Raw genomic sequence first — 24,912 nt, forward strand, 5'->3', positions numbered from 1 at the left:
AGTTTCCTGGAGTCCTTCTTGCTCTGGACATTTACACGATCTATTTAGGAAGACCTCTGCCATATCGCTGCATCATCATCTGTGTGTATTGTGGGTTGTGTGGTTTCAGCCTTCCCTCTGACCCATCTGCTTCCTTCTTTCAGGGATTCTTTGCTACCTCTGGATCAAAGAGGGTTTTCCTTGTTTCTATTATAATTATAAATTAAAACATCTTTCCAATTATTTCCATGGTTTTAGGGTAAGGAGAGCAAGGTGCTTTTTTCTGCAAAGTAAGCAAGTAGAAGTGGGAGTGTTCTTTAGTTTGGATAGGTATGCGTGTTGACACTGCTCTTAAAAACAAAGAACAAAAACCTGGCAGCGTCAGCGTCAAGGTAAATGGTCACAAAGTAGGCCCAGCAAAGCACCTTTCCTAGTGGCTCTTGGCCATCCATAGAAGCCATCAGCATTTTCCCAGGCACCCAAACTTTCTTTTCTACATCTTTTTGGACAATCAGACTCATGAAGTTGGGGAGGAAGTGGAAGAGAAGAAAGGGGGAGGAAAAGACCATTACTAAAAGGATAATATCAGTGAAAACCCTCACCCAAGGATCATACTTGTTTGAGCCAGCTCACCTCCTTGCAGGAACTTCATGGGGTAGATGATGGCATGGTACCTGTCTATGCGGAGGGACACCAGGACATAGGTAGAGGCATAGAGCAGCACAACCTGAAGACAGAAATGAGAGGTGAGTGGCCTCACAGAGGTGAGGAAATGCACATCATGGAAAGAAGAACATTTTGTGCTATTTAGAAACCTTGGCACTGAACCAAGGGATGGATGACGTTTGGAGTATGGACAGGAATGACTGACTCCCATGTCAGGAAGAAGATTGCTGTTCGTGGTGCTGGGATTTGCACTGCTAGCTGTGACAAGTGAGAGTGCTTCCAGCTCTCACTTGCTCACTCATTCACTTGGCTTTTCGGAGACGCTGCATTTCTCCAAGGATCAGTCCCTCTTGACATTTGCGTGGTACATGTGTTTGTAATTGACTTTTAAAGCTAAACTAATTTTCTCTGCCACAATTGACATTCCAGAATAATTAGAAACAAACATTCATTTGCCTTTAATCAATGTGAGTTGTTGAGAGATGATAGAAGGGATCTGGCTTCAGGGAGCCCATGTGCTGTTTTGAATCATTTATCACCATCTGTGCTGACACTCTCAGAGCTCCCCTTCCTCATCCACTTCTGCAGCAGAGCTGTTCACTAGGGTCAGCCCTTGGGTCCCCTCTTCTTCCTTCCCACCCTCTCTTTTATTAAGCTTACCCATGCCCTTTAGTGATATTTGCATACTTTGCAGAGAAGGAAATTGGGATATAAGAGGTTAATATCTCTTCTGTGAAGAGCATAGTCAAAATACCCCTGAAAAGATGATCAGGGTGGAAATTTTTCAAATAACTTTGAGCCTCATTTCTACCAGGAGTCTAGCCATATCACTGCTTTGTAACCTTTGGGTCAAATTCAGAGTGGTAGAAAAGTAACTCGAAGAGCGAAATCTAAGGGTGAGTGTCTGAATTTCTTATAAGATGAAATAGAAATAACATGACTTTGGTAGTAACCTTTGTCTGAATTTGTATCTTTTTGTTCATTCCCTGGCTCAGACAAACAACGATCAACTACATCGTTGTTCTTTATTATTTTTATCTCTGTAACACTACCACAAATGCATCCCAGCATCAGTGTTGTAGAAGGTGCCATAGGGAGGGCGTTCTGAAGACTGATCAGAGATTGAAGGCTCCCCTGAGGGATATAAGAAGAAATGCTAGTCTTGCTAAAAAGGTGATGAACGGTCAGAGAGAGAAATGATGGCCAAATTTTACAACAACAAAATTAAGATGACTGTCTCCTTAGAGAAAACTGGGATTTTTACGTGGGATCCATGAACTCAGAATTGTTAAGGCTGGCCACACTCAGTTGAAGAGATGGCATCAGAGAAGGATGGGAAGGAGAGCTCCCAAGGGCAGAACCCCATCGGGTAGAATGTTGTGATGAGACGGTCATAAGAATGGCGGCATCCGCGGCTGTGTTGAGTGAGATGGCTCACACAAGTTCAGAATCTGAAGCAGGAGGAAAGGTCACAGTAGAGTGCCCAGAGGAGCAGGCAAAGTCAATAAAAAGAGATCTACTTTGAGACACAGTCAAAAAGAGTATTTAACTTCAGGAGTCTTCAAACATCTAGGCAGGGTGGGAGGGAGATGCAAGAGGGAGGGAATATGGGGATATATGTATATGTATAGCTGATTCACTTTGTTATACAGCAGCAACTAACACAACAATGTAAAGCAATTATACCTCAATAAGGATGTTAAAAAAAAAATAGAGTGATGACCAAACGTATACTGAGCAACTGAAAACTAAAAGAAGGCATTCATTACAGTACTACTGTTAGACAAATTAAATTCAAAGCAAAAAGCACTACATGGAATAAAGGGATTATTTATAGTGATAATAGATACAAGACACAATGGCAATAGAATATTAATAAACCTAAATGTAACAAGTAACATAACACTAAATACATAACTAAGATGTTCAAAGTTCTACAGAGGAAAAAAACACAATAATACATAGCTAGAAATAATTAAACAAACTGTAAGAATAATACACATTATTGTAAAATATCTAGGCAATATTTCAAAAATTAGTCATAAACTAAACTACCAAGAAGAAAACCCCTCAATAGATTCCAAAAAGTGGAATTTATACAATTCACATATCTAAAACAACACGCAGTAAAAGCTGAAATTAGTATCTTCTTTTTTTTAAAATACCACTTGGAAATGTAAACACCCTTATAATTAACTTGAGTCAAGAAGGAAATTAAAGTATAATTATAGTCAATTCATAAATGTCAACAATGAAAATTCTACATGTCAACAACATATGGGATACCATTTGTAGAACAGATGGCAGCTTGAGGACATATGTCTAAATTCTCACTACCCCACCCTCAATTCTGACAAAAATGACCTAGGAAATATGAAACCAAAAAAACAAAAAAATTCTTGCAGAAAAGTGAGACTTAAATGCAGAAAACTTAAAAATTTTTATTTAGAAAAATGCCAGATTGGATTCATTTAAAGTAGAATCTCTGAACCGACTTTTAAAAAAAGTCAATATACTTTATTTTTTAGAACAATTTTACTTTTACAGAAAAAATTGAGCAGATAAGACAGAGAGTTTCCATATTAGCCCCCCTTCCCCACACTTTCTCCTCTTATTAACATCTTACGTTAGTGTGGTCAATTTTTTAAAATTGATGATCCAATATTGATACATTATTATTAACTAAAGTCCAAGGTTTATATTGAGATTCGCTCTTTGTGTTGTACAGTTCCATGGGTTTTGACAAATGCATAATGTCATTTATCCATTATTACAGTATCATGCAGAAGAGTTTCACTGTCCTAAAAATCCCTTGTGCTTTATCTATTCAATCCCTCCAAATCCCTGGCAACCACTGATCTTTTTACTGTCTCCATGGTTTTTCCTTTTCCAATGTCATGTAGTTATAATCATACAAAAGTAGCCTTTTTAGACTCGCTTCTTTCACCTAGCAATGTGCGTTTAAGATTCCGCCATGACTTTTCATGGCTTGATAGCTCATTTTGGCTTATTTATCCATTCAGCTTTTGAGGGGCATCTTACTTTTAGATTCTGGCAATTATGAATAAAACTGCTATAAACATTCTTGTGCAGGCTTTCGTGTGGATATAAGTTTTCAACTCAATTAGGTAAATACCTAGGAGCACAATTGCTAGATCGTATGGTAAGAGTATGTTAAATTTTATAAGAAACTATGAAACTGTCTTCTAAAGTGTACCATTTTGCATTCCCACAAGAAATGAATGAGACCTCCTGTAGCTACACATTCTCAGTACCATTTCATATCTTCAATTAAAAAAATTTTTTTAGCCATTCTAATAGGTGTGTAGTGGTATCTCGTTGTTTTTCTTTGTAATTCCCTAATGCCATGTAATGTTGAACTTCTTTTCATATGCTTGTTTGTTATCTGTGTATCTTCTTTGGTGAAGTGTCTGTTCAGTTCTTTTGCCCATTTTGAAGAGGGTTGTTTGTTTTCTTATTGTTGAGTTTTAGGATTTTGTTGTATATTTTGGATATAAATTCTTTATCAAATGTATGTTTTGCATATTTTTTCTCATCTGTGCCTTGTTTCTCCAGTCTCTTGACAGTGTCTTTTGCAGAGAATAAATTTTAAATTTTCATAAAACGCCAACTTTCAATTTTTTCTTTTATGGATTGTGCTTTTGATGTTGTATCTAAAAAAATCATTGAAAGACCCAAAGTCCCCTAGATTTTCTCCTATGTTATTTTCTAGTAGTTTTATAGTACTGCATATTTCATTCCAGTCTGTGATCCATATTTAGTGAGTTTTTGTGAAATGTGTAAAGTTGGTTGGATTCTTATTTATTTATTTTTGCAAGTGGATGTCCAATGACTCCAGCAGCATTTCTTAAACAGGCTATCCTTTCTCCATTGAATTGTCTTTGCTCCTTTGTCAAAGATCAGTTAGACTTTTTGTGTGTATCTGTTTCTGGGCCGTCTATTCTGTTCTGTTTGTTGATTCTTTTCCAATATCATGCTGTCTTGATTTCTGTAGCTTTATAGTAATTCTTGAAATCAGATAGTGTCAATCTTCCAACCATGTTCTTCTTTTTCAATATTGTATCTGCTATTCTGTGTCTTTTGCCTTAAACTTCAGCATTTGTCCATATCTATAAAATAACTTGGTGGGATTTTGATTGGGATTGCATTGAATTTATAAATCACATTGGGAAGAATTAACATCTTAACAATAGTGAGCCTTCCTATCTATGAACATGGAATATCTATACATTTTAAGATATTGTTTGATTTTTTTTAAACAGAGTTTTCCCAGTTTTCTTCATATTGATCTTGCATATATTTTGTTAGATTTATACCTAAATATTTCATTTATCTGGTGCTAACATAAATGGTACTGTGTTTTTAACTTTAACTTCAAATTGTTTATTGCTGGTATATGAAAAAACAACTGGCTTCTGTATATTAACCTTGTATTCTGCAACCTTGCTATTTTTCACTTAATTGTCTACATAGACAAACTTCTCATCTGTGAACAAAGATGTTTTTATTTCATCTTTCCCAATCTATGTACCTTTTATTTCTTTTTCTAGTTCTTTGGAATTAGTTGGAACTTCCAGTATGATGCTGGATAAGAGTGTTGAGAGGAGACATCCTCGCCTTGTTTCCAATCTTAAGAGGAAAGCTTCTAGTTTCTCACCATTAAGTATGAGGTTAGTTGTAGGTTTTTTGTAAATGTTTATTATCAAGTTGAGGAAGCTTTTCTCTATGCATAGTTTTCTGAGAGTTTTTATCATGAGGGGGTATTGGATTTTGTCAAATGCTTTTTCTGTATCTATTGATATGATCATATAATCTTTTCTTACCTTTTGTTGTTATGAATTACATCAATTGAATTTTGAATGTTGAACTGGCCTTGCATACCTGGAATAAACCCCACTTGGTCATAGTGTATGAGGAAATAATGAGAAGTCTGCTGTCTGGAAGGCGGCCCTCACCTGACCATGCTGGCACACTGATCTTGGATTTCCAGCTGCCAGAACTGTGAGAGATAAATGTTTATTTTTTATAAGCCACCTACTCTGTGGTATTTTTGTTATAGCAGCCTAAATGGACTAAGACAGCCAGAATACGTCAAAAGGAATAGTAACCCAGAAATTTTACCTAATGCTTGAAATATGAATGTTTATGTTCTTATTGTTTCTTATTTGTATTTTCTTTATATAGGTATTATTTTTAACAACCAAAAAAAAAAAAACCATGAAAGAAATCTTAGAAATTTTGCTTCTCCTTTCAACTAGGAAGAAGTGAGCAGTTTGTTGCATCAGAGTGCAGGGTTTTATGTTATCTTCCTTATGAAGAATCCGAGAGCTAATTTTGGTGTCAGTTTGTCTCATCACATTTGGAAGGTGCTACATACCTGCACATAGCGGACTACTCAGCAAACCAGATCAGGTGCCATGAAGTCTCCAGTGAATCTCCCAATGATATCTGTCAAGATGTTAACCAGTCCTGTGAAAGAGTCTAACAAAAACACACAAGTGGTTGATTTCAGCCTCTTTCAAATTTGCAGCTATGCTACAGTAGAAATGAATTCCTGGGGAGATTTTTTTTTTTTTTTTTCTGATTTGTTAGGTGGCCGTTAAGGGAATGTAAGACAAGGCAGGAGTTACTTGACTTACTAGAGCCTTTTTTTTTCTGATTTGTTAGGTGGCCGTTAAGGGAATGTAAGACAAGGCAGGAGTTACTTGACTTACTAGAGCCTCACGCCACTCAGATGTACCTACTTAGGAAGGAGTTTTGAAATGACTAAAGAGGAATTATATTAATCACAGAGTTGACCTTTTAAGTCAGAGGAGAGGAGTTTTAAAGGTGTTTAGACCTGTACTAAAACAAGGACTGTGTGAGGATCAATAAAGTGCAAAACTGAGAAAAGGAAAATATTTATTCTCATGAAGCCCCTCAAAATTTCCCTTTCTGCACCCATCATTTTACAACTTGGACCTCTCGTTACCTCCCTACATCCAGGTACGGTCCCCTTCCCCAGTTTCCTCTGCTTTCTTCTTCTTTCCCCTTTCAAATCCACCTTTGGAAAAAGTCAAGTGCGTGATTTGTCAATTTCATTGACTTAGTTGGTTAAACTACAGAGGAATTGAGGCCAAGATATGAGACCAAGGTTAGAGATTTTGTGCTCATTTCTAAAGTTACAGACTATATAAGTTGTACGGATGTCTCCAGAAGCTATGGTAAAATATGCTGTATGTCTAGAAGTTCCTTCTCCCCCCATCCCCATGACAAATATCTTTAATTGATTATGTGGTCCAGAATCTTTCTCAAAACAGTGCTTCAGGGATTCTCTGCTGATTGATGAATAGGACTGGAATTTAAGACTGATTCACTGACTTAGGGTCACTTTCTTGGGAGATGAGTTATAACACTTTGTCCAGGACCTGAGAGGCAGGAGGGTAAATCTTCTCTTTCTGGATCTTCACCATTAATAGGGTGAAGTCTGAGCCGCTAGTTTAGCATCAAAGCCTTCCATGATCTGGTGTTGCCTGCCTCTTGCCAAGTCCCCAGCTGGCATTTTTATATTGAACACCAGTGTTCTGCCTGTCTCTTCCTTTTTGTTTCTCTATAAGTAACAACAATTAGAAGCATTGGCAAGCACATGGGAACTACCAGAAAATTGTCAGAAATATTGGAGGAGAGAAATCTCACGGCAGTTCTGGATAGTCAGAGAAGTTCTAACTGAGAAGGTCAGATGAGAGCAGGGTCTTCAGAGATGTGGGCTTGTGATTTGATCAAATAGGAATTTTACAGAGCTTTTCATGGCAGATGTGGACTCATTGTATGAGTGGAATGGACATTGGAATTACTTGGATATGCTCTTTTGGTTTACTTATTCCTTAATTTAAAAATAATGAGAAAACCCCCCCCCAAGTTTATGTTTCTCTAGATCTAAGTGTTCTATGAACAGTTATAATGCACTCCAGTAAAAAAACTTTCCCCTTGGAGCTCAAGCTTAAATAAGCCCATCTCTGGGAGGAGACTATCAATAGACTGTGCCACTGCATTTGTTATTTGTTATTAAGCAAATGCTGCTCAATCTGATCAGTAAAAGCTATTTAGTTGCCTAAGTAATTGAGGACAATGCAAATAAGCCTTTCCTAAATGGTAATCAACAGGACCTTAGGAACAAAGTGTACACTTTAAAGGCTTAATTACTTCCATGTATTACTCTTGCTTTTTAAAATTTCTTCTGTGAACGATTCTAGGAAACTGTTACACTCAGAAAAGCCAAAACCAGCTCCCGGCATGCTTTAGTGTTCCTTTGACAGGTTCTTGAGGGTTCCCAGTCCAAGCCTGAATATGGTTGGAGTGGGGAGAAGTCAAAATGAGATGACACCTGAGCTGAACCCTGAAGGGTCAGTAAGGATAGGTCAGGGGAAAGGGAGGGAAGGACATTGATTTGGCACAGATGACAGCATGAACAAATTTATGGAGGTGAGACAAAGTGAGATGAGAAATTAAATGGCTTGTGCATATGAAACAACAACAATTTGTTGAAGCATAAAATAGGTGCTTGAAAGTGGCAAGAAATGGGCATGGAGAGACAAGAATCCAGGGAAGGGTCTTATGTGCCAATTAAAGGAGCTTTTGTTTTTTCATATACTGAGGGAACAATTAAATGTTTATGTACTCAGACATGTTTTAAATAGATTTCTTTAGTTACTGTAGTGGTTGTGGCAGGGAGGGAGGGGGAGATCAGTTTGGTAGTTCCAGTACTGGAATTACCATGTAGATTTGTTAGGGAACTGTGCAGAAGTTCAAGAAAGAGATCATGACAATGAAAACACGATGACCCAAAACCTATAGGATGCAGCAAAAGCAGTTCTAAGAGGGGAGTTTATAGCAATACAATCCTACCTTAAAAAACAAGAAACATCTCAAATAAACAACCTAACCTTACACCTAAAGCAATTAGAGAAAGAAGAACAAAAAAACCCCAAAGTTAGCAGAAGGAAAGAAATCATATGGATCAGATCAGAAATAAATGAAAAAGAAATGAAGGAAGCTATAGCAAAGATCAATAAAACTAAAAGCTGGTTCTTTGAGAAGATAAACAAAATTGATACACCATTAGCCAGACTCATCAAAAAAAAAAGGGAGAAGACGCAGATCAATAGATTTAGAAATGGAAAAGGAGAAGTAACAACTGACACTGCAGAAATACAAAGGATCATGAGAGATTGCTACAAGCAACTATATGCCAATGAAATGGACAACCTGGAAGAAATGGACAAATTCTTAGAAATGCACAGCCTTCTGAGACTGAACCAGGAAGAAATAGAAAATATGAACAGACCAATCACAAGCACTGAAATTGAGACTGTGATTAAAAATCTTCCAACAAACAAAAGCCCAGGACCAGATGGCTTCACAGGCGAATTCTATGAAACGTTTAGAGAAGAGCTAACACCTATCCTTCTCAAACTCTTCCAAAATATAGCAGAGGGAGGACACTCCCAAACTCATTCTACAAGGCCACCATCACCCTGATACCAAAACCAGGTAAAGATGTCACAAAGAAAGAAAACTACAGGCCAATATCACTGATGAACATAGATGCAAAACTCCTCAACAAAATACGGGCAAACAGAATCCAACAGCACATTAAAAGGATCATACACCATGATCAAGTGGGGTTTATCCCAGGAATGCAAGGATTCTTCAATATACGAAAATCAATCAATGTGATGCACCATATTAACAGATTGAAGGAGAAAAACCATATGGTCATCTTAAAAGATGCAGAAAAAGCTTTCAACAAAATTCAACACCCATTTATGATAAAAACCCTCCAGAAAGTAGGCATACAGGGAACTTACCTCAACATGATAAAGGCCACGTATGACAAACCCACAGCCAACATCGTCCTCAATGGTGAAAAACTGAAACCATTTCCACTAAGATCATGAACAAGACAAGGTTGCCCACTCTCACCACTGTTATTCAACATAGTTTTGGAAGTTTTAGCCACAGCAATCAGAGAAGAAAAAGAAATAAAAGGAATCCAAATCGGAAAAGAAGAAGTAAAGCTGTCAGTGTTTGCAGATGACGTGATACTATACATAGAGAATCCTAAAGATGCTACCAGAAAACTAGTGGAGCTAATCAAAGAATTTGGTAAAGTAGCAGGATACAAAATTAATGCACAGAAATCTCTGGCATTCCTATACACTAATGGTGAAAAATCTGAAAGTGGAATTAAGAAAATGCTCCCATTTACCATTGCAACAAAAAGAATAAAATATCTAGGAACAAACCTACCTAAGGAGACAAAAGACCTGTATGCAGAAAATTATAAGACACTGATGAAAGAAATTAAAGATGATACAAATAGATGGAGAGATATACCATGTTCATGGATTGGAAGAGTCAACATTGTGAAAATGACTATACTACCCAAAGCAGTCTACAGATTCAATGCACTCCATATCAAACTACCACTGGCATTTTTCACAGAACTAGAAAATAAATCTCACAATTTGTATGGAAACACAAAAGACCCCGAATAGCCAAAGCAATCTTGAAAAAGAAAAACAGAGCTGGAGGAATCAGGCTTGCTGACTTCAGACTATACTACAAAGCTACAGTAATCAAGACAGTATGGTACTGGCACAAAAACAGAAATAGAGGGCTTCCCTGGTTGCGCAGTGGTTGAGAGTCTGCCTGCCGATGCAGGGGACACGGGTTCATGCCCCGGTTTGGGAAGATCCCACATGCCGCGGAGCAGCTGGGCCATGGCCACTGAGCCTGCATGTCCGGAGCCTGTGCTCCGCAAAGAGAGAGGCCGCGACAGTGAGAGGCCTGTGTACCACCAAAAAAAACCCAAACAGAAATATAGATCAATGGAACAGGATAGAAAGCCCAGAGATAGACCCACGCACATATGGTCACCTTTTCTTGATAAAGGAGGCAAGAATGTACAGTGGAGAAAAGACAGATTCTTCAATAAGTGGTGCTGGGAAAACTGGACAGCTACATGTAAAAGAATGAAATTAGAACACTCCCTAACACCGTACACAAAAATAAACTCAAACTGGATTAAAAACCTAAATGTAAGGCCAGACACTATTAAACTCTTAAAGGAAAACATAGCAGAACACTCCATGACATAAATCACAGCAGGATCCTTTTTGACCCACCTCCTAGAGAAATGGAAATAAAAATAAACAAATGGGACCTAATGAAACTTAAAAGCTTTTGCACAGCAAAGGAAACCATAAACAGGACCAAAAGACAACCCTCAGAATGGGAGAAAATATTTGCAAATGAAGCAACTGACAAAGGATTAATCTCCAAAATTTATAAGCAGCACATGCAGCTCAATATCAAAAAAACAAACAACCCAATCCAAAAATGGGCAGAAGACCTAAATAGACATTTCTCCAAAGAAGATATACAGATTGCCAACAGACACATGAAAGAATGCTCAACATCATTAATCATTAGAGAAATGCAAATCAAAACTATAATGAGGTATCACCTCACACTGGTCAGAATGGCCGTCATCAAGAAATCTACAAACAATAAACGTTGGAGAGGGTGTGGAGAAAAAGGAACCCTCTTGCACTGTTGGTGCGAATGTAAATTGATACAGCCACTTTGGAGAACGGTATGGAGGTTCCTTAAAAAACTAAAAATAGAACTACCATACGACCCAGCAATCCCACTACTGGGCATATACCCTGAGAAAACCATAATTCACAGAGTCATGTACCTCAATGTTCATTGCAGCTCTATTTACAATAGCCAGGGCATGGAAGCAACCTAAGTGTCCATCAACAGATGAATGGATAAAGAAGATGTATACATATGTATATACACATATATACAATGGAATATTACTCAGCCATAAAAAGAATGAAATTGAGTTATTTGTAATGAGGTGGATGGACCTAGAGTCTGTCATACAGAGTGAAGAAAGTCAGAAGGAGAAAAACAAATACCGTATGCTAATATATATATTTGGAATCTAAGAAAAAAAAAAAAAAGGTCATGAAGAACCTAGGGGCAAGATGGAAATAAAGATGCAGACCTACTAGAGAATGGACTTGAGGTAATGGGGAGGGGGAGGGGTAAGCTGGGACAAAGTGAGAGAGTGGCATGGTCATATATACATTACCAAATATAAAATAGATAGCTAGTGGGAAGCAACCGCAGAGCACAGGGAGATCAGCTCTGTGTTTTGTGACCACCTAGAGAGGTGGGATAGAGAGGGTGGGAGTGAGGGTGACCCAAGAGGGAAGAGATATGGGGATATATTTATATGTATAACTGATTCACTTTGTTATAAAGCAGAAACTAACACACCATTGTAAAGCAATTATACTCCAATAAAGATGTTAAAAAAAAAGAAAAAGAAAGAGATCGCTGGTACTTAGTATATATCAAATTGGAGTAAAAATATAAAGAAAGATGCAAAATTGACATGTATTTTATAAGGTAAAATAAGAAGGATTTGGTGACTATTAGATGTTTTAAAGGTGAGGTAGAGGGAGAAGTTGACAACGTATTGAGTTGGCCAAAAATTTCGTTCAGGTTTTTTGTGACATCTTACAGAAGAAGCCAAACGAACTTTCGGGCCAACCCAATGTTAAGGTCCTGGCTTACGCGGCCCTGGTAGATGATGGCGCCTCCTGCAAATACAGGAGGATAAGCTCACTCTGTTTGGGTTGCTTCCAGGCTTCCTAAGATTTTGTGTGAACATAAGTTTTCATGTCCTCAGGGTAAAAGCTCAGGAGTAGACTGTTGGGCCATAGGGTAAGTATGGCTTTTCATGAGAAACTGCTCAACAGTTTTACGGAGTTGCGGCACCACAGTGATGCTCACCGAAAAAGTATGATTCAGTGCTTCTGCATCCTTATCAGCACTTGATATTGTCTGTATGTTTTCTTTCAGTCATTTGACAATGTATGCAGTGGCCTCTCATTATGGCTTCAATGTGCATTTCCCTAATGATTAATGACATTGTTGCTCTGGTCATCCTCACCCTGTACAGGCTTCAAATTCCTCTTTGGATGCTCTGTTATGGTGGGAGCTGGGGTACTGGAGAGTTTTAATGCTGCACTCTCGGCTTTCAGATGCATCTCTATTCCTGTAGCACTGTTACGGTTTACCACGCAATGCTTGCTAAGCTGGTGGTTGTAATGCTCTGTTTTGTCCTGGCTCAGCCTCAGTCTCACATAGACCTGTGCACCTGGGCCTTGGGGCTGGGACATTTTCAGTGTTCCAATTCCTCCCTCCCATGGCAATCAAACTCCTGCCTTGTATCTGTGGTGGGTCGTGTGTGGGAGAGAGTTTCAATCTCTTCCTCTAGTGGTAGGAGACTTCTAATGGCATTGGTATAGTATCCTGGACCAGCTGCTTTATACCTCCATCCCAAAGACTGAGGGTTTTTAATGTTTCTGTGCCCTTCTCTGTGCTTTGGGGGCAATAGAATTTGGTCCCACGGTGGGCTACGGTTTTTATTGAGAGAAGTGACTGGCAGGAGGGCAGCATTTCATGCCTTTCCTGCAGGCATAGCCTAAACCTTCCTGTATACCTGCACACCGTCTCTATAACAATGCCTCAATTCTGCCATTGCGGTGTGGAAGCAGCCATGGGCACTCCTCTAACTGAATGGGCATGGCTGTGTCCCAATAAAACTTTATTTATAAACATGGGCTTTGGGCTGAAATGGCCTGTGGGCTGTAGTTTGCCAACCCCTGGTCTACAGAATAAACTCCAAATGCCTTGTTGTGACTTTGGGATCCTTCCTGCCTTTCTCTTCAGTGTGATCTTTTCTCATCCTATCCTAAATTCATACTTCAAGAGAAACCCTTTCAACCAGCACATTAATAGTGACATCCAGTTAGTTGGTCAAAACATTGGTTAAAGAAAGGAAGCGCACCCACAAACTCGTCTTAAAATATCTTAACATAAAACATTCACGGACATTTATTTGTCTTTTCTTTAACCTAGGGCCAAGACTTTTATTTGATTTTATGCCTCATCTTTTTTTGTGTGCCTAATGCATTTTTTATGATTGCCAGTTCTGGTTTCTTTAGATTAGAATGAGAACTTGAGATATCAGCAAAGCAATTTGAGACAGAATTTCATTGTAGGGATTTTTAATAATCCTCCTTCATTCTTTTATAGTTCCATTCTCTGGGCTTAATTCTATTGCAACTTCTTTCAGTGACTCAGTAAAAATAAAAAAGGCAAGTCTTTTCAAAGTATCCGACTTAATTTTCACAGAAACAACAACTCTTCGATGTTGTTTACGTTCATTATATAATTTCAGTAATGAGTACAACTGGCATAAACTGACTAGAAACAAACATCTGTGACTCAGATAACCCAGGAGGTGGAAGCAGAAATGGACGGGCTCATTAGGGTCCATCCATCTTGTCATGGATGCTAGTTAGTCAGGATGTTTTCTGCTAGTTTGCAGAAAGAGTGGAAGTGTTAGTTAATCCAGTGAGGCACTTAAGTGTAGCTGAGAGAGCTTCTACTGAGAAGCCCTTGCTCCCTTGACTATCCCCAGCTGTTCCCTCTGCCAGCCCCTTTCTTTATGTTGGTCCCTTGACTTAGGAGGTTCTTCGTGCACCTCTACCTGAAGGACATCTCCTAACTTTTTTTAGGTTTAGTTCAATGTTACCTCCTTTATGATGCCTTTTCTTCTCTTCTTCCTGAAGACTACTGAGATTGGCTGATTCCCTCTTCTGGGCTTCTCCCTACCCTACTATCGAAGTACCTGTAACACATTAACATGTTAAAATTTTCTTTCTAATTCCGCTATACCGTGGGAGGATAGAGATTCTTTTATTCACCTTCACGTCTCCGGACCCTAACGTTGTCTTATTTAGTGGTAAGAGCTTGGTAACTTTCCACTCAGTGAATGACTACAGTATTACTGCTGTTGCTTGACTGGCTGGCTGCAGCAGAGGTGGTGCCACAGAGCAGACTGAGCCACATTAACGATCTCCTTCAATGTAAATTAAGATAATGATTACAGAATCCAGATGCTGGAAGGAAGAACATGATTGGAAATTTTGATCCCTCAGCAGATTTCTAAAAGAGCTCTCTCGATTCTAAGATCTCTGCTAGGTTGCAAGAGCACAGTGGCTGTGCCTTACTCATGTTTATAGTCTCATCCCTTTTTATGGTGTCTTGCAAGATACTCAGTGCTTGCTAGGTAAAGAAGGAAACGTTGGCTTATAAAACAGATTTGCAAACGTCTTGAAAATGCAAGGCCACCAGGGTAGGATTCACTCTGCATACAGAGCAAGTTGAGGCTCCACTTCTTAGATTTCTACTTGCTCTGAGTTGATGTTTGAACTTTCCCATGCAGAGCAGAACTATAGGAACAATGAACACCTAGCAAGCTGAGTAACTCTTTTTCTTGGCAAGTGAGTAGTACATGAACATTTGTTGCACTGGATAAGGGGCTACTGAATACAAACACAATATTTATAACATCAACATGTCTGATAATGTAAGATCCTTTTAGCTCCAACTATGGGTTACGGATGAGAGGTGCTCTGGTTTTACTGTAGGGCCACTCTGGGTAACAGTTTCAACTGTGAATCTCCAGGGTTTGATGCTTCTAGCTCAATTCAATGTCTTTAGTGTTGTTTGTTTTGTTTTTAAAGCAGAGGAGGTGATAATAGTTTGCTTGCAGTTGTACAAGAAACTATTTTTGATATTACTAAGGATCCCACTCTCTCCCACTTTTCTTTTTTAACAACCATATGCTTGAGAACACTCTAAATGAAACAAGATTTCAAGACATTATGTGAAAGATTTTTAATGATAGAACTTGCATTGCCCAAACTGATGTCAGGTGCTTAACTGCCAATTAAAATTATTTCTCAAAAAAGTAAATTCTTGTGTCTCTAAGCTTTGGGCTCATTTTACAGTACTAATATGATTCTGGCACTGTGCCCTTCCGCCAAGATTAAGTACTAGCTGAGCTTAATGGCCTAAACTGTCACTCCCCAGCTCTTTATTAATCCCGGGAAAGTGGCCTGTACCTCGGTCATTACTGCTCAGTTAGGTAAATAATCATCACATCCATTCTCATTAGAGCACTCTCTTCACAGAAAGCTTTGTTCCTGAGATTTTTCAATTAGTCTTAACAAGTCATAAAATGCCACTAATGTCTTCCTTTCTCCATTGGTCCACCAAACAAATAAAAATCATGTGTCTAATTAAAGAAACCCAAGTCCTCCTAAAACCTATTCCCTTTGCTTCTGTTGTGTTCAAAAGCCAAGAATCTCATTGAATGAGGCCAACTAGCCAGCCTGGGTCACTGATCATTGCTGAGTGGTGAAGAAGTCTTACCCTGGTACGTGCAAACATCAGATTCAGCAAGAGAAAATGTTTGCTTGAAATGAGGGAAGATAAGGCACTGAGTCACTGCTATTTCTCCTCTTCACTCCATTTTAAGGGGAAATTTCTTGAGGCAGGGTTGTACTCAGTCATCATTGCACAACACGGGACTCAAATTGACTCAGTATAAATATAAGAAATGGACAACTTGTTTCCTCTTTTAATGAGATTGTGTTTTCCTAGTAAGAAGAATTGACATCAATGACCCGGGATGTTTAGAAATCTAAGTGTAGGGGTGGGGAGTTCCATTTGCAGTTATCCAAGAGACAGTTCTTTGAATGTCTTTTTTTTTTCCCTTTGCACTCTTGCCCAAGGACAGCTGAGTTGTAACAGGTTGGAACGGAAGTGGTCAATAGTAACAAGAAATATTTGGTTCTCATCTCATCCTGCTGAAACCAGGTATAAATTTGTACATAGGGACATGAGGCAGACACGGAGATACACTACTCAGATCCCTCTTCAGGAAAGAAATTGCTGTTGAGCTGCAAGGAGTGTGGTTCACTGGCATCCTCCAGCTGTTAGATTCTCAGGGTTTGCCTCAGCTTGAGATCATGTTATTCTTTTTTTTTTTTTTTTTTTTTTAAAGTTGACAGATGCTTTAATGTTTCTTTCTTTTTTTTTCTTTCTTTTTTTTTTTTTTTGAGAACTTTAGCATTTATTATGCAGGTACTATTTCTTGACTTATGTATATTATTTTATTCTTACAACCATATAAAGTAGGTATTTTTTTCCAAGGAAGAATCAGAAAGTTGGAGATTAAGAAATTTAAGCAAGGGCACACAACTAAATAGTGATAGAAGTAGAGCCAAGGGCCTGACTCCCAAAACCATGCCCTTTTCATCTCAACACACTGCATCTCAGTAAATTCAGTAAGCCATCCAGCTTAAAGACGAGAGAAAGAAGGTGGAAAGCTATAGCAACTAACATTGTTGAGGGCCATGGAGGTGCAATCTCTAGCAAATTATAGAAATTAAATAAATGCTGAGTTACTTCTAAACAAGAGAAGACAAAACTCCTAAACCACGTTTGGTAGGGCATCTGCCTTAACTTGCTTTAGCATGAATTGACACTGAGCCATTCTGACTCCCCTACTCTTTCTCCCCCGTGACTAATATTTATGAAATGGTTGACCATGGTTTGAAGGTCAGTCTGTGACTACAGACTTGCAGGAAGATAACTGAATCATTGGGAAATCAGACCAATGTCCTTAACCTCATTAACACTATGGCCTAAGCAATGAGGCACTCACCACAAAGAAAACCATATTAGCATCACTTTATCAAAACCAGTGCACAAAAAGCTAAATTAGAAAAGTAGATCAAAAGATTAACTAATTTAGCAGGAAGAGTTTTTAAGAATATTCCACCTAAACAGTATTTGTCTCCATGTATAACTGTTTGCTCCAACATTTTATTATCCAATGTATGACTCAGGATCCTCTTGCAGTACTTCAAAAATAACAGAAACTTTAAATTATAAGATGGCATGGCTGTGAGGAGCTGTTACAGGTGCACCCAACAAACTATAAAGTGCCAATCTTTAAAAAGCTCCTACATTACTCTAAGTCAATTTATCTTTTAAGTCCTAATCCTGAAAGATAAATAAACCACTCATAGGTGTGAGTATTTAACGTTTAATATCTGGAATGGAGAGGGAGTATTAACTATTTTAATACCTAAAGAAACATTTGGTAATCTAGGGAGAAAGGCATACTGTCATTCTAAAGCTTACTACTGACTCGTGGGAGAAGGGCCAGAGCTAAAACAGGCCCAGAGAGTGGAAAGAAATAAATGGATGAGAAAGAGTCTAAGAACAGATCCATGAAGCTTTGGTAACTGAGTAAATGTGCTTGAGGAAGAAGTTAAAAAGAAGTTTAAACTTGTTAAAACTAGCTTTCAAGTTTCAAGTCTGGGTTTTGTGGGTGGTATTAATAACTGACTGATACTGAAGAAAGAGTGGCAAGTATTAAAATGAATATGCATTTCACTGGCAATTTCCAGTAAGCAAAACAATCCAATTGGTAAGTGAGGGGTATCAATAAGAAGGGTAGATAGTAAAGACCCTGAAAAAAGTCCTTAGGAGCTCCAAGTTTGAGATTGCAGAAGGGGAGGAATGTTCCTCATGATAAGATCCAGGTTTAGCCAGTCTGATGTTTTGCTCAGATAAAATCATTTCTTTCAGGAGTCTGGGGGAGTTTGAAAGGATAGACCAATATATGATTTTGGAGATGAGATAGAAACAAAACATGTAGGTCAATCATTGAAAAAGCTGAAGAAAAATGTTATTTGAAGAAAGTCAAGAAAGTAAGAAATGGGCCTGGAGCATAACTTCTCTATTAGTTGGTACTACCAAGAAATCAATCTCCCTGGCCTGGGAGGCAAGACAGGCTGGGAAGAAACCTTATTCATTTTCCTATTTCCAATTTACCTTCACGTAAAAAGTTAAGAAGAAGTGTGTTAAGAAACCAAAAAGAGATAAATTTGAAAATTGTCAGCTTTCCATATATAACATCTTGCACATTTGTACTAAATGAGTTAAGGAAAATGTGAAGAAAGAAGGTTTAGAATGCACACTGTGAGAGTGCTCACTTAGAAAGATTTTACTTATCAAAGGTATTAGGTCATTTTGGAGAATACACTATGCCTACACCTCTATACAGTGTCCCTTTGTTAAGTCATTTTCAATTAAATACCTTTGAGGGTACCCTCTGTTTCCTCTCAGGATCCTGACTGATAACGTTGCTGGTGATTCTTTTTATCATCACCACCCTGGATAAATCATTAAAATGCTATGCATGCTTACTTACTGAGCATTTACCATGTTCATATAAGTGATTTTAAAAGCAAACTCATTTGGGGGAAAATATTAGATTTTGCTTTTTGGGTTTTTTTAATGGATGACTTTATATTAAGCAGTTTCAGTTTTTTAGAAGTATTCCCATTATTAAAATGTTGTGTGATGACTCACTGTCACTTAAAATCTGGAAATAAATATTTTCTTTCTATATCATTAATTTTCTAACTAAAAGAGCTAGTAAAAATTGCAATTATTTATCACAAATAAAATACTTCTTAAATCAAGATCTTGTCTATGTATATATAATAAAGTATATACAGTGGTCATCTTTGGGAGATGGGATTATGAGGCTGTTACTTTTTTCCTTTATAATTTTCTAAATTTCAGATTTTTATAGAATATTTAATATATCTATAATGAGAATAAAGCAACACGTACTTGTTTTTTTAAAACTACATGAATTGACTAAATTCATCATAATAATATAAACTTATATTAGCCCCCAATTAATTTTAATTTAATTGGTGTTTAAATCTAAATTTCTTTAAGTATGGTTTTTTTTTTTTTTTTTTTTTTGGCGATAGGTATACCTGGATTTAATTCTCACTTCTACCGCTTGGTAGCTGGATAGCCTTAGGCAAGTTTCATACCTCCCTGAAATTCACTTAATTCAGTCTGTAAAATGGCATAATAACTTATTATAGCATCCTTTTAGGAATTTTAAATCAGTTCTTGAAATAAAAGTACACAATATATAGACAAGTATGGATTCCTCAATAGGTGTTCGACCTTTCATTTCTCCAGTATCCCACCCGCATCAAATAAAGAAAAATACTTTTTAAAATTTACGAATATTTCATTGTTGTAAAGTTAAAGCCATAAAAATAATCAAATGGCCTACTATCATACCGTTAGAAGAAAAAAAAAAAGGTGTTCATGAGAGTTCCATATTAGAATACAAGTTTTCCTTAGGCACCTGTTTATGTATGCTATTCTGCTCTTTACAATAAATAATTAAATTTAAAAGACTTAATTCCTCACTTTTAAGACCTTATTAGTTTACAAATTACATATTGACCTATGCTAAATTTTATACCGACCCATGCTAATGAATTCAGTACAGAAAACAAAAAACACTGCACTCAAGCAAACTACATATATATATATATATATATATATATAACTTATATGAGAATTGCTACTCCAGCTTTCTTTTGGTTTCCATTTGCATGAAATACCTTTTTCCATCCCCTTACTTTCAGTCTGTATGTGTCTCTAGGTCTGAAGTGGGTCTCTTGTAGACAGCAAATATATGGGTCTTGTTTTTGTATCCATTCAGCCAATCTGTGTCTTTTGGTGGGAGCATTTAGTCCATTTACATTTAAGGTAATTATCGATATGTGTGTTCCCATTCCCATTTTCTTAATTGTTTTGGGTTTGTTATTGTAGGTCTTTTCCTTCTTTTGTGTTTCTTGCCTAGAGAAGTTCCTTTAGCAGTTGTTGTAGAGCTGGTTTGGTGGTGCTGAACTCTCTCAGCTTTTGCTTGTCTGTAAAGGTTTTAATTTCTCCATCAAATCTGAATGAGATCCTTGCTGGGTAGAGTAATCTTGGTTGCAGGTTTTTCTCCTTCAACACTTTCAATATGTCCTGCCACTCCCTTCTGGCTTGCAGAGTTTCTGCTGAAAGATCAGCTGTTAACCTTATGGGGATTCCCTTGTGTGTTATTTGTTGTTTTTCCCTTGTTGCTTTTAATATGTTTTCTTTGTATTTAATTTTTGACAGTTTGATTAATATGTGTCTTGGCGTATTTCTCCTTGGATTTATCCTGTATGGGACTCTCTGTGCTTCCTGGACTTGATTAACTATTTCCTTTCCCATATTAGGGAAGTTTTCAACTATAATCTCTTCAAAGATTTTCTCAGTCCCTTTCTTTTTCTCTTCTTCTTCTGGAACCCCTATAATTCGAATGTTGGTACGTTTAATGTTGTCCCAGAGGTCTCTGAGACTGTCCTCAGTTCTTTTCATTCTTTTTTCTTTATTCTGCTCTGCAGTAGTTATTTCCACTATTTTATCTTCCAGGTCACTTATCCGTTCTTCTGCCTCAGTTATTCTGCTATTGATCCCATCTAGAGTACTTTTAATTTCATTTATTGTGTTGTTCATCGTTGCTTGTTTCATCTTTAGTTCTTCTAGGTCCTTGTTAACTGATTCTTGCATTTTGTCCATTCTATTGTCCATTCTATCTCCAAGATTTCGGATCAACCTTACTATCATTATTCTGAATTCTTTTTCAGGTAGACTGCCTATTTCCTCTTCATTTGTTAGGTCTGGTGGGTTTTTATCTTGCTCCTTCATCTGCTGTGTGTTTTTCTGTCTTTTCATTTTGCTTATCTTACTGTGTTTGTGGTCTCCTTTTTTGCAGGCTGAAGGTTCGTAGTTCCTGTTGTTTTTTGTGTCTGTCCCCAGTGGCTAAGGTTGGTTCAGTGGGTTGTGTCGGCTTCCTGGTGGAGGGTACTAGTGCCTGTGTTCTGGTGGATGAGGCTGGATCTTGTCTTTCTGGTGGGCAGGTCCACGTCTGGTGGTGTGTTTTGGGGTGTCTGTAGACTTATTATGATTTTGGGCAGCCTCTCTGCTAATGGGTGGGGTTGTGTTCCTGTCTTGCTAGTTGTTTGGCATAGGATGTCCAGCACTGTAGCTTGCTGGTCGTTGAGTGAAGCTGGGTGCTGGTGTTGAGATGGAGATCTCTCGGAGATTTTTGCTGTTTGATATTATGTGCAGCTGGGAGGCCTCTTGTGGACCAGTGTCCTGAAGTTGGCTCTCCCACCTCAGAGGCACAGCACTGACTCCTGGCTGCAGCACCAAGAGCCTTTCATCCACAGGGCTCCTTAATTTGGGATGATTCGGAGGAAGGTGATCTCCGCCGAGATCATGTTATTCTTAATCCAAGCTCTGCCAGTGCCTGAGGTGCAGGTAGAAGGGTCTAGTCATTTCTATGCAACATGGGAATCCTTTAATGAGCTGGCAGAATCTGGTAGGTTGCCATCATGCTTTGATGGGTCCTCCTGACCATTCCTTTTTCTTTCATTTTCTTTTCATAGGTGTTACTTCCCCCAAAACCTTTGCATGCCTAATTCTATTCTAACATCTGTTTCCCAAAGAATCCAACTTGTAACAGGAAGTAAGGCAGGAAGGGACACAAGATCATTCATTGTCTTGGGATGGTCTTTATGGCTGTCCTTTTGCATAATCTAAGATCTTAGCAAATATCCTATTTCACTGACCCTACCCAGGACTGTACTGTGCACTTCTCTGTCATCAAAGGCTTTGTAGTTAATATATATTGTTTAATAATCATAGAGTACCAGGTAGCCTCTATGCTCTGTTAATCCCCAAACAATGAAAACCTTCACTGATATATTCCTGACGCCCATGAGACTAGTTACCCATCCATAAATCTTAAATTAGGAATGCATGTCCTGTTTCCAAGCACCTACCCCCATACGCTAGATTAACTATAAAATTGTCTCAGGGGCCCCTCGTCAGTGTGGACTACAGCTGCGAATGCTTCTGGATCGTTGTCTGCCTGAACCTGATCGCATCCTGTGAGTAAGTTACCCTATAATTAACGGATCCATTGTGTATATGGAGCTTCCTGCCTCGTTTTTTTGGTCTACAAGATGCCTTCTCAGGGGGCTTCCCTGGTGGCACAGTGGTGGAGAGTCCGCCTGCCGATGCAGGGGACACGGGTTCGTGCCCCGGTCCGGGAAGGTCCGATGTGCCGCGGAGCTGCTGGGCCCGTGAGCCATGGCCACTGAGCCTGCGTGTCCAGAGCCTGTGCTCTGCAACGGGAGAGGCCACAACAGTGAGAGGCCCTCGTACCGCAAAAAAAAAAAAAAAAAAAAAAAAAGATGCCTTCTCAGTTCATTGGGCACTTTTCATTCCCTCTGTCCTCCAACAGGCTTCATGCTTTCAGATCCTGTTGAAGGTCTGTGAGAATCACTGATTCACTTACTGTAAAGATGTTGTTGAGAACATTCTACTGAAGTCTTATCCAAGTCCTGTATATAAGCTCCACAGAATCAGTGTTCATGCTCAGGAAACATCTTATGGTGCATTTCCCTCAAGGCTGGAAGGAATCATATCTGAGAAGTTTTTACCCTTAGTTTTGGCTACTAGGAAGCACAGAATGAAATATGCTCAGTCGCAGTAACTTTGTAGTACCTCAAAGCTTAAATTTGTTTTTGATTTTGTTGTCTCTGTAGAGTTTAATATTTTCCATGACTCTCATATTTTATTTTGTATTTCTCATTTTATTGGGCATGTCTTACGTGTTATAGGCAGTGGATGCAGCACGGGTCCTGGAGCCTGACTGTAGGGATTTGAATGCAGGTTCTGCCCCGTAATAGCTGTGCCATCTTAGGCATGTCACTAACCATGCTGAACATCAGGTTCTTTGTAAAAATATGATACTAAGAGTACGTGATTTATAGGGCTATTGTGAAGGTTAAATGAGATAATGCATGTAAACTGCTTGGTAAAACGCTTGGTGTAAACCCTGAGTACCTCTGATTGGGGGTGATGCAATGAATAGGGCTGAATGACTAGACGGAGTGCTGCATGGACTAGAAATGAAAGGGGCTTCATTGTAAGGTAACCAATTTCTGGAAGATAGTTTTCTGAAAATAATTGATAAATAAGTGGTTGAGGCTCTGATTAAACTAGATCAACAGTAAAGACTGGCTGTTTTATCTGCTGTAAGGCACGGTAGTTAATTGAATACATTTGGCATCCACTAAGAAGAGGGTGGAGATTAAGTTAACTGAGTGCCTGACAAGGGGAGTAGAACCAAGCCAATACTTGAGGGAACAGAAGTCAAGATAGACGAGCTGTGAGGAGTGGCTCAGGGATTGGAGAGCTATTTGTTAGCAGGGATGCTGTTTGTGGAGCCATGCTTTGTTAGGCTAGACGGCTCTGTGCATTACAGGAAATTTCGCATCCCTGGACTCTGTGATAACTCGAAATGCCCCACCATTTCTAAATGCCCAAGGACTGCTTCTAGTTGAGAATCACTGAAGTATGAAAGGGTATTTGGGCTTAGATTGAGCATATAAGCTGATGTCCCTAGAACATTCACAGTTCCTGTAGCCCTTTCACTCAAATGTATCCTGGTCTACGTGGCTCCTTGGAGTTGGTTGATTTCAGGCCTGGGGCTGGGAAGAGTACAAGATGAGCCTGGAAGTAAAGAAGTGCCTTGGCCTCAACTTTCCAGGTGATGCCTTTCCCAAGAAATAGCTCTCTGATTCTGATCCTTGTCTTTAAGCAGGATGGGGACAAATATTGGCAGCCTATCCTTGTGCCAGGCATTGTGCTAGGCAACTCACAGACATTCTCTTATTTAATGCAGTGTTTTGTATGAATGTATCTGAGCCAAACTCTACTTTGCACATAAATAGAATTAGTGACCCCTCAGAGTGTGCATTCAACTTTGGTTCAGTGAAATTTGGAGTATAAATTGGACTTTTACCTACTTCTAATTGAATAGAATAATTCTAATCAGATGAAACGATTCACTCTAAAGTGCAGTACAACTACAGATACTCAAAAAAAAAAAAAAATCACAGAATCTTAGAAGAAGCAGGAACACTATCATTGAACCAACATAGAGACTTCTGCATATGATGAGGATGAACCTCAAAAAACAATGAAGGCCAGGGCAGACAAAATTATGTACATAATCTCTTTCTAAGAAACACCGTAACTGTCCAAAGAAAGGCAGTAATATAATTTCTGCTTTTTGTGGTCATTATGAGGATTAAATTAAGTAAAGCACGTCTCAGTGCTAACCACAAAGGAGGACCTGAATGCATAGTTCCTGCTCTTCTCATTTCCCCAGAGAGAAGGAAGCTAGGAGAATTTAAGTAATGTTTTGAAAGCCACAGAAATAATAAATGGTAGAGCCAGGCTTCAAACCCAGATCTCTAGACTCTGCCGCCTGTTTTTGTACAGCTGTCAGACTAAGAATCTTTTTTGTTTTCAAGAATTTTGAAAACATTT

At 38.5% G+C, this 24,912-nt stretch overlaps 1 protein-coding gene across 1 annotated transcript in view; it reads right to left on the reverse strand.

The window, feature by feature from the left end:
* NPSR1 (neuropeptide S receptor 1) overlaps window positions 1-24,912 on the reverse strand; it is a gene marked incomplete at both ends in the record, with an annotated part of 161,689 nt that overhangs the window by 36,039 nt on the left and 100,738 nt on the right. The window contains 3 exon segments of the mRNA XM_082661700.1: window positions 613-706; window positions 6,044-6,061; window positions 6,065-6,147. Coding sequence (XP_082517826.1) covers window positions 613-706; window positions 6,044-6,061; window positions 6,065-6,147 — 195 coding nt within the window.

This window comes from Grampus griseus (genome assembly GCF_964374135.1).
Source record: "Grampus griseus genome assembly, chromosome: 9".
Classification (NCBI taxonomy): Eukaryota; Metazoa; Chordata; class Mammalia; order Artiodactyla; family Delphinidae; genus Grampus; species Grampus griseus.